Source organism: Lotus japonicus, chromosome 1, assembly GCF_012489685.1.
Source record: "Lotus japonicus ecotype B-129 chromosome 1, LjGifu_v1.2".
Lineage (NCBI taxonomy): Eukaryota > Viridiplantae > Streptophyta > Magnoliopsida > Fabales > Fabaceae > Lotus > Lotus japonicus.
In genome coordinates this window covers 61,413,092-61,428,836 of record NC_080041.1, presented here as the reverse complement: position 1 = coordinate 61,428,836, position 15,745 = coordinate 61,413,092, and the positions used below count along the sequence as shown (strand labels likewise).

At 39.5% G+C, this 15,745-nt stretch overlaps 1 protein-coding gene and 1 non-coding gene across 2 annotated transcripts; one reads left to right on the top strand and one right to left on the bottom strand.

The window, feature by feature from the left end:
* Positions 1-6,975: 6,975 nt before the first annotated feature.
* Positions 6,976-7,665, top strand: LOC130740794 (uncharacterized). Its single transcript, XM_057593495.1, has one exon. It carries the CDS (start codon positions 6,976-6,978, stop codon positions 7,663-7,665), a length of 690 nt encoding a protein of 229 aa, XP_057449478.1.
* A 3,802-nt stretch (positions 7,666-11,467) lies between these two features.
* Positions 11,468-11,574, bottom strand: LOC130734741 (small nucleolar RNA R71). The gene has a single exon (XR_009018087.1). It is a non-coding gene; the product is annotated as a small nucleolar RNA R71 (small nucleolar RNA).
* Between the last annotated feature and the right edge of the window lie 4,171 nt (positions 11,575-15,745).

The following is a 15,745-nucleotide window of genomic DNA, read 5'->3' as shown; positions in this document are numbered from 1 at the left end:
AGGTTTTGATCTTATGAAAGAGAAAGTTTTGGTTTTTCAATGTTTTAAGAAGATATTTTCGAGAAAATATGGGGAAGGGATATACTATCGCTAACGATTGACTAATTCGTAACGTTACTATGTCTGTTGGTAGGACCTTTTCGAGTGTAGACCTAGCTTCAAGGAGCAACCCGAGACTTTTAGGAAAGCGTACCTTCGAGGTAAGGGCACTTCGGCTATCGCCTAGAATTATTGATTGTGGTTGTATGATTGTGAAATGTTAAGGACTTTATGCTAGATGAATATGCTAGTAAGGGCACTTCAGCCTCAGCCTAGAGATATTGTTTGTGATTGTGATTGTTAGAAAGCATGATGCTAGGGTTATCAATAATATATGTGCTAGAAATGTTATATGATTATTGATGCAATAAATGTTAGCTATTGTTCTTATGAACATGCCTATATGACTAGGGTGTTAGCCACATTTATTGATATGCATGCAAGTTATTATGTTATGAGATTTTGTTCATATGAGATTGATGTGAAAGGCTTAGGGCCAAGTGATGATGACTAACTTGCATGGATTGGGCTTGGTTGGCCACGACTAGTGCCTGGATTGGGCGAGACAGTGGTGCCGTTCAGGGGATGGACCTGAACAAAGGACGAACGTGATACGACAGTGCGTTGGAGAGGTCCAACCCCGATCATCAAGATGTTGGGTAGTGGTGCGTTTGAGGAGTCCAACTCCGATCCTTGAGTCGTGTTCGTCCCGCCTTTCCATGAAGGATCGGCTGATGGATATCCAAAGCATCTGCATGCATCTGCACGAACATCGACTAACTACAACTTAGAACTATGAGTTAGTTCCCCATACTTGTGAACCTAGAGCTAAATAAAGTTCCCATATTTGTGAATGTTAGTTTAAGGAAGAACTTGTGATTGGTAGGGTAGTATACCCTACTTATGATATGTGTGTGTTAGAAGCTGACCCTTGCTTGTTTGTTTGCTTGCTGTTTGGGGCGCTTAACGCCTAGACAACGAGCATGCGTGTGATCTGTCGAGATGCGGCCCTATACTTGCTTGATGTGGACGACGACAAGGCTTTGTACATCAACCTCGTGACTGATGGTTCATCTATGGATCGGCAAGAGCAAAGAATACGGGACAATATGATGCAAGCATCGGAGGAGGCCTTGGAGGCACGTGGACTATGAGTCCGGTATTGGGTGTGATAATTGAGTCTGTTCTTGGGGGTGAGTCGAGTTTGTTTATAGGGTTCGAACCTAACCTAGAGACCTTCTTGTTGTGTTGACTCAGGGGCGGTCGAACACTAATTTAATCATTATGTTTTAATTTCAAAGAATCATTGTACGCTTCCATAACTTTTAATAATAAAATGAATTATTCAGTCTATTTCTCAAATTACTTCTTCTTTATTATTAAGCTATGTTTCAAAAAGGTTTTTCTTTCGGCTAAAATTCACCCACATTTTTCGAAAAATATTAATAAAGTGACCCCATATTTAGGGATGTTACACCTTCTTTATTCCTTTTATTCACCCATGTTAATAACTATGTATTGCTTGAAGGAGACCTTGAGTTTTTTTTTTTTTTTTTGCGTTCCTATTTTTAAAATTCTTTGACCTATTGGTTAAACTTTTCTCTCTATGATCAAATGCAAATGTGCGTAAATCTTAACAAAATTTCTTCAGTTTTATTTTTTCTGCGCTCCTATTTATAAAAAATGTGATTTTTATGCTGAAAAATTATATGTGCCTTTGATTTAAAGGTGAACATTACAGTATAAAAATGGCTTACAGAATGATGGTTCATCAGTCACTATATTCTATTATGAGAAGTGACTAGTAATTGAGGAATATTTGTATTTAGAAAGTAAACTATTTGATTCTAAAATAATTGTACCTAATTGGTTTGTATTTAATTATTTGTAGGCATGTTTACTTTGAACTTCCATCACAAGAGAAGATTTGAGAAGAAGCCTTGGTTAAGTTATGAGGGAGGAACTGTCCATACTGTCAAGAACCTAGACATAGACTGAATGATTTAGATAGAAAGGCAGAATCAGTGGGTTTGAATAATGACGAGTTAATTCTGAAAAAGGAGCTAGGTGTGGAATATTGGAGGCTTGCTAATTTAAATGAATCAATGTTGTGTCAACAATCAAGGATTAAATGGATTCAAGATGGGGATGCTAACTCAAAATTCTTTCATGCTTCAGTTAGCTGGAGAAGGCGACGTAATTTATTGGTGGGTCTAAATTTGAAAGGAGGGTGGCAGGAAAATCCGGAAGTTGTGAAAAAAGGGGTTCAGGATTTTTTTGAGAAAAAGTTTTTTGATGAGGAGTGGGACTCTCTTGTTTTAGACGGTGTCCCGTTTCAATGCTTATTTGGAATTGATAATGAAATACTTACTGCCAGCTTTGATTTGGATGAAATAAAAGATACAGTTTGAGATTGTGAGGGCGATAAAAGTCCCGGGCCAGACGGTTTCAATTTCACTTTCATTATATCATTTTGGGAGTTGATCAAGCTAGACTTCAGAAGGGTGCTAGATGATTTTCATGCGCATGGAAGGTGGCCTAAAGGTTCAAACTCTTCTTTTATGGCACTAGTTTCCAAAGTTGATTCACCTCAATCTTTAAATGATTTTAGGCCAATTTCTCTGGTTGGGTGTATTTACAAAGTATTTTCTAAAATCCTTACTCATAGACTCAAATTGGTAATGCCACGCCTTATTGATGAGAGGCAATTTGCTTTTGTTGGGGGAAGGAGCATGTTAGAGAGTGTAATTGTTGCAAATGAGGTGGTACATGAAGCGAAAAGAAAGAAAAAGCCAACCTTAATTTTTAAAGTTGATTACGAGAAGGCGTATGACTCCATTAAGCGCAGCTTTCTCTTTTACATGTTGAAGAGGATGGGTTTTAACGAGAGATGGATTATGTGGATGAGTGGATGTCTTGAATCCTCTTCAATTTCAGTTTTGGTTAATGGTAGTCCGACAAAGGAGTTTAAAATGAGGAGGGCCTTCGACAAGGAGACCCTTTGGCGCCTTTTCTGTTTCTGATCATAGCTGAAGGTTTGAATGGATTAATGAGACAGGTCGTGGCTTTGCATAAATTTACCCCTTTTAAGGTGGGTGGGTCGGATCCGATTCTGGTTTCCTTGCTTCAATTCGCCGATGATACTCTCTTCATCGGTGAAGCTACTACTTAGAATGCATTTCTATTAAAGGGTTTGCTTCATATCTTTGAGTTGGTGTCGGGCCTTAAGGTGAATTTCGCCAAAAGCAGTTTGGTGGGTATAGGTATTGATGAAGTTTTGTCTAGTAGGTCGGCTGCTATTCTACATTGCAGGTTAATGGGCATACCATTCATGTATCTAAGACTGCCTCTTGGTGGGAATCCGAGGAGGTTGGCGTTTTGGGACCCGATTATTCAGAGAATTAAACAACGTCTTTCAAAATGGAGGTGTTGCAATCTGTCTTTCGGGGGAAGACTCTGTCTGGTAAAGAGTGTACTTACTGCCTTGCCCTTATACTACATCTCTGTATTTAGAATGCCGGTCGGAATTATAAATAAATGTACAAAGTTGATGAGGGATTTTCTTTGGGGAGGGGTGGATGGAGAAAAAAAAATTGCATGGGTGCGTTGGGAGAAAGTATGCAGACCTAAGGAAGAGGGAGGTCTGGGGGTGAGGAAATTAGGAAAGTTCAATCGAGCTTTATTGGGGAAGTGGAGCGGGACTTTTCTTACTGATTGTGGGAAACTCTGGTGCAGAGTAATTAAGGCCAAGTATAAGGGTCAGATTCCGGCTTTTGCCTCATGTTGGTGGAAGGATTTGAATTTGGTTTGCGGTGGGGAAGGAGACGGTAGCTGGTTTACTAAGGGTATGCGAAGAAGGATTGGTGAGGGGAATGAGGTCCTCTTTTGGAAAGAAAATTGGATAGGTGATGGCTCTTTACTTTTGAAATATGGGATGTTGTTCTCAGTATCATCTCAAACAGATTGTACAATTAAGGACATGGGTTTGTGGTGTGGCGATCGCTGGGATTGGAGCTTTGAGTGGCAGCGTAGTCTTGGTCCAGCTGAGGAAGACTTGGTAGCAGATTTAAGAAGGCTGCTAAGCTCGTTCTCGCCAATTTATGGGAGGTCAGATTCATGGCATTTACACAGTAAAATCAGCATTCGAATCTTTACAAGGACCGATTTATGCTTCAGAGGACAAAAAAATTTCAAATTTGTGGTCTCTAAAAGGTCCCTCTAATTTGATCTCTTTGGCTTGGAGAGTGTTGCTGGACAGGATTCAGAGAAGGAAAATTTGAGAAGGAGAGGAATTCCTTTTGATCATAACTCTGTGTTATATTCTCTTTGTGCAGGTGCAGTTGAAACTACTTCTCACTTGTTTTTTGACTGCCCGTATGTGTGGAAAGTATGGGTTAATATCCATGATTGGTGGGGTGTTACCTGTGTATTACCTTCTGATGGCAAAATTCATTTTATGCAACACTTGGAGTTTTGTGGTGGGGCGAAAAAAGGAAGGGAGCATGGTTAGTTTGGGTTGTTGTTGTGGGATGCATTTGGAATACTAGGAATGCTGTTATCTTCAAGAATGGAGCTTTTGACAAGTCTGCAATTCTTGAATTAATTAAACATAAATCATGGAGTTGGCTTAAGGCTAAGGTGAGAGATTTTGATTATTCTGCTTATGAATGGTCCCTAAACCCTTTGGCTTACTTGGATGTTCTTTAATGTAGACAACTGCACTTTTTTGCTGTCAAAATTGGGATCTTGTCTTCTGATGAAGGCTGGTTTTCGTGAAGTTTTGTGGTGTACATGGAGTCAGGCTATAATTTATTTGGAGATTGCAAAGTGAAAATCATGGTTTCTTTGAAAGTTTTGTTAGTAGGCAGCTTGCTTTTCTCTACTAGATGCTTGCTTTATGCAGATTTAAAGTGCCAGTTCTACTTTACATGTGTTATTTCCAATTCAAGTGAGTGCGTACTTTGTCTAGGATATCATTTGGTTGGAGGCCATCTTGTAGTTACTTGATGCTATATGAGGATTGAAGAGCAATAGAGGGAAGCTTTGGTGGAGGGTGTGCTTACCGTAGAAACTATGCTATAAGCAACTTCTTGGAAACAAAGAAATTTGGGACCTGTGGCTTTGTTATGATAGAATTATTGGAATAGTCTTGCTGCTATTTTGACAACTGCACTGCTTTGAAGACTCTGGATTGGATTGGGATTTGCATTTTAATTTATGTTTTCCTTTGTAATAGTCTTCCTTGGAGATTCCACTTGATTTCTGATTTCATGTACTCTTTTTCCTTCACCAGGTTTTCCCAAGGGGGTTTTTCCTGGTAAGGTTTTAATGAGACATGATTAGGGGTGTTCATCGGATCGGATCGATCCGATGAAACCGACAAACCGAACCGAACCAAAGTAATTGTATCAGTTTTTTTTGTTATTCGGTTTAAAACCGATCCAAACCGATAAAAGCCAATGAAGATCGGTTCGGTTCACGGTTTGAAAAATTAAAAGCCAATGAACTGATGAATCGAACCGATGACATATATTTATTTATAAAATATTTTTAAAAAATAAATATAAATTAATACTTATTAAAAAGATAAAAGAAACAGAAACCTAGCTAACCACATCCACTCACACATACTCACTCATATATTAATCCGAAATCCCACATTCACGCTCACCTCACCTATAACCCTAGCAGTCCCATACGCAGTCACGCAATCATCTACCAGACGGCCACCACCACCAGCGGCCGCCGCCACGGTTCCCACGCCTCAACACGACATCTGTTTTCACCACCAAGTCTTCACTTTCCTCTTCCTCTATTTCAGTTTGGTAAGTGAGTCTATCTATTTTAGTTTTCCTCTTCCAAATTTCAGATTTAGCTTCCCTGATGCTGTTATATTTTGCTAGTTTTGCTTTTTTCTTTTTGTTATTTTTCGTTTGTTGTGGTTTCTCTGTTACTATTTCTTTGTTCTTGTTTTTTCCTTGTCCTGTTATGGAGCTTTGTATGTAAATGACACAATAAAGCTTGTTGTTTTTTCTGTTGTTATTATCTTTAAAAAAATTAGTATGTATATAATCTCTGTTTGTGGTTGTTTGATTCACTAAATTTGTTGGGGTTACTAAATTTCGGGCTTATGGTTTATTGCAGGTGAAATGGCACATAATGCAAGGGCAATTGGTACTCAAAGTGTCTCAGATTCTTCTGCAATCCCACCTCTTCTGGGAAATCGATGAACCGAACCGATCCAAACCGATCATCATCGGTTCGGTTCGGTTCGGTTCGGTTTTAGAATTTTTTTTGCTAATAATTGACTGAAACCGAACCAATGAATTTAGGTTGGATCGGTTTCTGGTTTCACCTAAAACCGGTCCAAACCGAACCGCGAACACCCCTAGGCATGATCTCTTAAATATTTCTCCAAGGAGGTGGTGGGTTACTTACTAATAGGAGGTTCATTGATGCTATCCTGTATTTTACTACTGTTAGCTTTCGTTTTTCTTCTCTTCCTACTTGTATTGGGTTGAAGTACCCCTTGTACTTCTTTTCAATATATTTCTTTGGCTTATCAAAAAAAAAAAAGACACATGGGAATTTTTTAGGGCAAGAGATATTATGGGGGATGGCTGTGGATGCAAAGGTGATTTGAGAGATATGTGGTTGAAGGATTCTCGATTGCAATTTGATGCTTTGAAAGAACTTCATCTAGACCCTCATGCACAAAAGTTGGCCAATTATGCAATAGCTAACAACTGTGTAATTGATATCAATGAGGCTGCCATGGAAGATGCTACAATTCAACCTGTTGTAGGAGATGTAAATCCTGAAGTTGTTAAAGGGTCTGATGAAGATGCTTCGTATGAGGATGTTGAAGATTATGAGAATGATGATAGTGTGAGAAATGTCCACTTTTATGATAGTTAAGAGGAGAGGTGTGAAGGCATGGAAGATGACTTTGCAACTCCAATTGATGCCACTGATATGAATGAGGCACCTGCTTGTGTTGATGCCCCGGCTATGGATGAGGCACATGCTAGTGTTGTTGTTTTTTTCGAGGAACAAGTTATAACCCTTTGCCAAACACGAAAAAAGAAAGTAAACAAGAAAATAACACCAAAGAGAAAACCTACGGAGCCCAAAAAGTGTAAGTCAAAAACCAGAAAGCGCAAGGCACTTGTTGATGTTGGTGATGAAGTAGTGCATGTTGTGCATGAGATTGATGAAGGCTATGAAACTGAAGAACTTCTTAGTGATGCATGTGATGAAGACAATGATGATTCTGCTACACCAAGGTTAGAGAGGTTCAAGAAGGAAGATATGGAGGTTGAGCAGAAAGAGCCATCAGTGGAACGTGAGGAGGAGCCACCAAAGTCTGAAGAGAGAGATGAGGTGCTTCCGGAGCCACAAGACGAGGATTGGGTTAGTGAGAACCCTAGTAAGGCTAAGCGAAAGGTTCAGAGCTTCTTCTGTCTGCTAGTCAATTCTTACTTCGATAAAGAGGGTGACATCTACTGTGGCTTGAGGAATCATATGCTTAGAGAGTTCACCAATGAGTCGATACCAGACGATGAACCCACCACCGAGGAAGAAGAAGAGGACGAAGATGACGATGACGACGAGGCAAAGGATTAGGGTTATGGGGTTGAGAGTCTTCCATTTTCTGTTTTGGGTTGAGAGTACTGAGGATGGGCATTGAAACTATTTTATTACTTTCAGTTTTGGTTTTTCAGTTTGTTTTAACGATTTGATGTAATTTGATTTTGGGTTCAGACCGATGACTCGTATTCATTTCAGTTGTTTATCGAATGGTGAATTTTAATATCGAAAGGTTTATGTCATTGATTATTCCCGCATGGTTTTTGAAAGTTGATACTGAAGGTATGAAAAACGGTAGAAGGGGGTTTGAATAACGTTTTCAGAATAAAACTTTCACCTTAAGATTTTATCAAATCTTTCGTGAACAAATAAAGTGCTTAAGATAAGAGATAGGAAAGCACACAAGGATTTTATCCTGGTTCACTTGATGCATCACTCAAGCTAATCCAGTCCACCCGTTAAGGTGATTTCTTCCTTCTTAGAATGAAGGCAATCCACTAATCAGGTAAATGTTACAACTGCACTTGAAACCTACAAGTGACTAACAATACACTGACTTAGCTCACACTAAGATTCACTCTCTTAGTCTTCTCTAGGATCCAATCAACCTTGATCTCCTAAAGGTAATTTAAACAATTGTTTAAGAAAGAATCGTTTACAAAGATTGATTCTAAAAAGCTTGTAGTAAACACAATGAATTCAGAGATGAAAGAATGCTTAGAAAGTTTGAATATAGCTTGCGCGTGTGAGATTCTTCCAACCGCATCTTTCAATCTTCAGCCTCTATTTATACTCCAAGGATTAGGGTTTGAACACTGCATGAGAATGCTACCGTTGGAGGGCAGGTCTGGAATTTCCAGCTTCTGCTGTGGCTGAGAATGTTAGGTAGGTCGTCAGGATAGTACATTTGCTTTTGTACTTTGGATAGTGACTTGACCTTAAACCTAGTAGACTTCTGATCAGAGTAATGCTTCGTGTTGGAACTTGTGAAGCTCGTTGATCAGAGTCAGAGGGAAGCATGGATCCTCTGACCGTTGTATCTTCTGATTCTGAACTCAGAGCGAAGTACTTGGTCTTCAGAGCCATTTTGCTTCTGGACTTCAGGGTCTCCACTTTTCAGCTTCTGGATCTTCAGAGTCTTCTACACCGTCAAAACATCTGAACCTTCAGAGTGTCTGGGTTGTCAGAACGTCTGGATATTCACAACTTCAAGTGACTGAGTCCTTATCAGAGCTTGTTTGACTTTAGATCTTCTGAAGCTTTTCTACTGTTCAGACTGAACATAGAGATTGCGAAAGCGTTGCTTGGGACACTCTTTAAGCACAGTGCTTCTGATTTGTGTGAGATTGGATTAAGGTCAGAGCCTGCAAAAGCACACTCAGAAAAACACGTTAGAGTATCAAAATTGTTCATACTAAAATGTTAACTTGTAATCATCAAAACATAGAGTTGTACTACTCGATCAAAACTTGATCTTACAGATATTATTCAAGAGTTTCGTAAAATGAACTTTTGTCACTAGTTGAAGATTAATTAATTGGACGACGAAAATTATTTACGAAAATTGAGACGGTTTGGTTACTATGTGACACTCGAGAAATCGGGGCGTTACACTCACAGCCTCTCTCTCTCTTCTCTCAAAACCTTCTTTTCTTTCTTTTTCTCTAAAAACTTACGTGAAAAGGGTGTATGCTTGCCTTTCTATTTTCCACTTCCTTGGCTTGAGAAAAAAAAAGAATTTTCCCCCTCTTTACCCTAGTGTAGTCGCGGCTCCTACTCCCTTGGGTTAGGGTTTTCAAAAATTTTACCCAAGCCCACTTAAAACTAATAATACCTCTTAATTATTTGAAGAGAATAAAATGGAACCCCCCCCCCGTTTGGCACCAAAATTTCGTGCACCACTCCCATAATAACTCAAAAATATTTTTCAGAATTAATTATTTAATAAATCATAGGTTTAAAAATAATTAAATACATTTTATTTAAATTAAAACCCATTTTATTTAAATAAAACCTCCAAAAATAAAACAAAACAATATTCCCTCATGGCATATTCTTAAAACCATGTCCAGCACCTCCCCATAAGGTGTGGCCCACGAAACTGTCCTCGCCAACTCGATTCGCCAACTCATCGCCGTTGTCGGGCCGATTTTCACCTAAAAGTCGTCGGAAAATAACCCTAGTGATATTACAGTCAAAACGATCGTAATGAGGAGTACATCGTCATCTAGATATTATTAAGGTCTAATAATGTCCCTAATAAAATAATTTCCCTTTCTAAAGGAATAGTATCACATATAACACAAATAGTTCAAAGAATATTATTCAATATTATTATTAAAATAATATGCCCTAAAACTGGGTCTTATACTTTGTCAATGCTTGAGCACCCAGACTCACCCCTTTTACCTATAAATAGGTTTTGTCATTTTCATTGGGATCTCTTGTCATTTCTCATATTTTAATAAGTTTAGAGGTAGGGTTTTGGTTCTCGAGCTTTAGGAGCTTTCTCCAAGTCCTATGTACCAGGTTCTATCTTTATTTTATTGTATGGATTTCATAGCCACGCTTGGCTAAATCCCTTTTGTTTTGGGTTCTTTGTAAGACTCTTGATGCTTTAGTTGTAATTCCTTTTTCTATTCGTGTTGCCTCTGAGTAAACCCTTGAATCCTATAACTATGCTTCATCTTTTAAGCTTGAACGCGTGCTAGCTTTATGCTTTTCTATAATCATAAAGGAAGTTTGTTATAGATTAGGGACTTGTTGTGGGATTACCCCTTCTATGCTTGCTACTAGGAATAGAGGAAGGGTTGGGGTTTGTTGAACTAAAATTGAAAACTTAATGCTTCAAACAATTGTTTAAGTACGCAAGGAATTGGGTTTTTCCTTTGATTTGAGAGTATTATCTATGTGAGGCATCGATAGGTAGTTGTTTAGATTATAACATCAAGGAGAGACTCGGAGCTTTGTCAGTAGAATAGGTTTACTAAAATTGAATTAGTTGAGCAAGAACCCAAGGCCTTTTCACCATTGATCTTCACACACTTATCTTTGTTAGCATGTTAATTAAGTACCTCAACAAGCAATCAACTTTAAAACTGAATTTTACTCGTTTTCTTATCGTGAACTCGAAGCTTAAACCGAATTCACATTCCAATTCCCCGTGGTTTGATAAATTAAAATCGGGTAGATTCTGTTCACTTGCAGATTGACCAACAAGTTTTTGGCGTCGTTGCGGGGGAGTTGTTTGTGGTTTTTGGTTTAAGTTTTTAGTTTGTGGTTTTATTTTTGTTTTGAACTTTGCCTAGACTTGGTGCTACTAATCTCTCTTTGTCCAGCGTTTCAGGAAAATTTTGCGGTGGACAGCGTCATGGGTGGCCGTATGACGGAGGAGGAGATGCAAGCCCATATTGAGGTGAGAATCCAAGAGGGGATCACCCTCCGGTTATGTGAACAAGAAGTTGAGAATGCCAACCAGTCTCTTCGGGAACCCACTTCAGCTACTATGAGTTATGATTATCCCGGGGGTATTGTTTTTCCCGAAGGAGTGGGAAACTTTTAGTTGAGACTGGCATACATCAACTTGGTGAGCCAAAACCAATATGGTGGAGGTACTTTGTAAGATCCACATGCTCACATAGAGAGGTTCATCTGGAATTGTAACACTTACCGGGTGAACAATGTTCCGGCGGATGCAATTCGGTTGAGCTTGTTTCCATTTTCTTTGAAGGACACAGCTGAGGAAAGCCTGAATTCAGAACCTCAAGGGAGCATCACTACTTGGGAAGACTTAGCGGAAAAATTCACAATAAGGTTCTTCCCAAGAGTCCTTTTGAGGAAGCTGAAAAATGACATCATGACCTTTGCTCAAACTGCAGAAGAGAATCTCTATGAAGCTTGGGAGCGTTTCAAGAAGCACTTGAGGAAATGTCCTCAACACAACCTTTCCCAAGTTGAACTAGTTGCAAATTTTTATGATGGTCTACAATACTGTTGGAGGTTTGGCTTGGATGCGGCTTCTAATGGAGAGTTCGTGCTCTTCCCCCACAAGCGGGGTATGACTTGATAGAAAAGATGGCAGTGAGAGTAATGAACTCTAAAAATGATCTCCAAACCCGAAGGAGTGTGTATGAAGTTGAAACTTATGACAACCTCATGGCCTCCAACAAGCAAACTCTCTGAACAAATGGCGGGGATTCAAAAGCACATAAAGGCGACCAAGGTGGTCGGTGCTAGTGTAGCCAAAGTGGAGTGTGCGACTATTGGAGGGCCTCATGTTAGTGAATTGTGTACCATTTACTAGTGAGGATGAAGAGGTCAAAGCTATGGGTCAAATGAGAAATGATCCACCTCTATTACTTACCGCCCAGAATGGAGAAACCAACCTAACTTCTCTTGGAGGGAGCAAGCCAATAAAGGATAAGGGGAAAGCTTTCAAAGGCAATTCCCCAATCAAGATTTCCGAGGTCAAAGCTCTAGACTATCTCAACAAGTCCAAGAGCAAGTTGGTGAAAATGATGGTGGCAAGAAGAGCTTAGAGGCGGCTAGTTATGGCAACGGGTAGGATCGGGCACGGGTTTTATAATTATCAAACCCAAACCCAAATCCCATAACCCAAACCTAAACCCAAACAAAAACCCTTATGGGCGATAAAATGAAATCCATGCTCAAACCCATTGGGTTTCGGATTTACCCAAAACCCAAAACCATTATTTACGTGAAATAGCAACCCGATCAAGAACCTACTTTCATAAAAAAAACGTGAAATTCATAGAAAGAAAAAAAAAACAATTACTATTCATCATCATCCATCACCAAAGTGAGACACAATAGCTTAGAGTTTACTTTCTCAAACATACAAAAGTACAATAAATCATCAAACACTAAGAACTAAGTTTATAAATGTACGTGTATGAGGGATTTTTTGTAATTTTATGTTTCGGGTATCTTTAGGTTTGGGTTCGGGCAGGTATGGGCACGGATTTAACTAATACCAAACCCAAACCCATAACTTACTACAGTAACGGGCAAAACTCAAACCTAAACCCAAATCCAGTCAACTCGGGTTTTGTCCGTCAAATCGGATCGGGTTCGGGCGGGTACCCATGGGTTTGGGCAAAATTGCCATCCCTAGAGGCGGCTATCAAGAACTTAGAGAACCAAATTGGCTAGCTGGCCAAGAAAATAGCCTAAAGGCCTCAAGGTAAACTTCCTTCGATACTATCTCCAATCCCGAACAAGAAAGTGCTTCTGCTATGAGTACTAGAAGTGGTAGAGTGTGGAATGGGTTAGAAAAGAAAGCAGAGGGAGAAAAAAATGAGGAGATAGTTGAGGAGGAAGTGAGTGTTCCTATTAAAACTAGAGTGATAAATGATCCTATTACTGAGTTTAGCAAAGTTTCATTTCCTAAAGCATTGGCTAAAACGAATTTGAATGAAAAGTTTTCAAAATTTTTGGATGTTTTTAAGAAACTCCATATTAATATCCCTTTTTCCGATGCTTTGGAACAAATGCCTATCTATGCTAAGTTGATTAAGGACATTTTAAGTAAGAGAAGGAAGTTAAAGGTGGTTGATGAGACGGTCATGTTGACTGAAGAATGTAGTGCTATCTTGCAAATGAAGATGCCTAGGAAGAGGAGAGATCCCGCGAGCTCCACTATTCCGGTGGAGATTGAGGGTTTGTCGGAAGTGGATGCATTGTGTGATATGGGAGCGAGCATCAACTTGATGCCACTTAGTATGTTTAGGAGGTTGAATCTAGGAGAGGTCACCCCAACTATGCTCTCCTTACAAATGGCGGATAGATCCCTAAAAAACACCATATTAGATTGTTGAGGATGTTATGGTGAAGGTGGACAAGTATGTATTTCCCGTGGACTTCGTGGTGCTGAACATGGACGAAGATGCAAAGATTCCTCTCATTCTTGGCCGACCATTCTTAGCCACTGGTAGGGCTAAGATCGATATTGATAATGGTCAGCTCATTCTCAGAGTTGGTAAGGACAAGGTAAGGTTTTCGGTTTTCAATCCTATTTATCAAACTAAACTTAATGATGATTTTGTTTGTGATGTGATCAAAAGCTTGTCCAGGTCTTCAAAAGAGACCCCCAAAGTGAAGGAAAAAGATGTTGAGCTTAGCCAAGCTCTCATCAAGCTTGTTAGTGAAAACAAGTATGGGGGGTCTAGAGATGAGAATTTCCAAGACCATATGGCCCGATTCATTCAAGCTAGTCACCTTGTAAAGATGGAAGGTGTGACTAGTGATGAGCTCAAGATTAAGCTCTTCCCTTACTCCTTGAAGGGGAGAGAAAGGATTTGGTTCGATGGCTTAGATGATACCCTCTCTTGGGAGGAGTTGTTCCAAAGGTTTTGTGCAAGGTTCCTACCTTGCACATGTGGAAGGAAGATTGATGGTAAGGAATTTCCTTCCTAACACCAAAGGAAGGAATGTCCACCTAGGACTATAACTTAGGGCTTCTTAGGAGACAACCCAAGGCTGCTTTATTTTGTTTGTTTGGTTGTTTTATCTTGCAGGAAGAGAGAGCATGCAACTCAATAAGTGGGAGGTGGTTATGTAGCCTCTATGCTTGGTTTGGTGAGGAGGTGTATCTCTTTCCTTTAAGTTAATTTATGCATTTTTAGCATATTTTCTCTTTGTAGATCTTCATTTTTCTGTTCGCTCATGCATTGTTTAGTTAGAGTCGTTTTGGGTTTTTACTTCCCTATACTCACATGTTTTTGCCCGTAGTTATGCTCTCTAACTTGTGTTGGTTTTGAAAATGTTTTTGTGAATACTTGTGTTGTCTTATGGGGATGAGTAATTGCATGCTTTGGGGAAGAGAGGAGGAGACTTCGGTCTTCCGAATGTTTCTTGAGGATTGAGTTGGTGTGAGTCCATAAGGGTCCATCTTTGACCCTCCACCATAAAATTTTCCTGAAGGATCCTGACCCACTCGTACTTCTTGGTTCTGTATTGATTTCACTCTTTCATGCTTTGTGATACTTGCACTATTCTTGAGACTTGTAGGTTTTGAGCCTCAGAGTTTGTTGGCCTGAACATTTGTCTCTAGTTTTCCCTTTTGAGCCTATTGAAGATTTCTTTGTTAGCCAAATGAATAGGATGAATGATAGGTTGGAATTTGGGGAGTGTTGGTCCTTGCATTATGTTGGAGCTAGTAATTAAAGTTGGAAATGTCTCTTGCCCCAAGTGTAAAAGAAAAAAAAAATGAAAAGCACTCCTAATCAAAATTAGTGTCAAAAAAAAGGAAATGAAAGAAACTTGAAAAAGGGGTCAAGAAACTTGTGCTAATGTGTCTTGCTTAAAGCTCCGGAGATGACTAATTGGACCACACTCAATGTGCTTTGAAGCCTAAGTTTTCCTTAGGAACCTACCACCTTGTACTTCACCTAGCCAACATTTCAACCCATTGAAGTCTCTTTGAATCTGTGCTTTTTTGATCTTTGTTTCTCTTGAGTGAATGATATCTAGAACTTGTGAACTGCTTGTATGCTCAGTGCACTAAATATATATCTCATCCTAGGAATTTTAGATCTATATGCTTCTCATGATGGACTCTACACTCTCCTTTGTCTAAAAGTAGCATGAAGTAGATTGTTGTGTCTTTCTTTTGGAACCAGCTGTAGTTTCTAAATCCCCTGGTTTTATGATAAGTATTCCTTGTTAAGCACTTCTTTTGGGAGTGTTTCTTGCGCTTGAGGGCAAGCGATTTGTGTTTACGCTCGAGGGCGAGCTGTCGTTGAGTAAGTATTCAGGTCTAATTCAGCTGAAGATGGAAGGTCTAGAGGCTTGGAGGCTTAAAGGAGGCATTGAAGCGGAGTTACAATGAATTTCAAGAGGTTTTTGGGCGAGAACTGGAGCCTAAGCGCTCAGAACCAGCGCTCGAGCGCCCAGCACTCTAATGCTAGCACCTGAGCATGCTCCTGAGGCGCTTGAGCGCCAATTAGGCCAAAAATTATATGTTTTGTGCTTTTTAATTGGCGCTCAAGCATGCATTGTCAATGCTTGATCGCCCAGACTTGCCCCTTTTGCCTATAAATAGGTTCTTTGTCATTTTCATTGGGATCTCTTGTCATTTCTTATAATTTAATAAGTT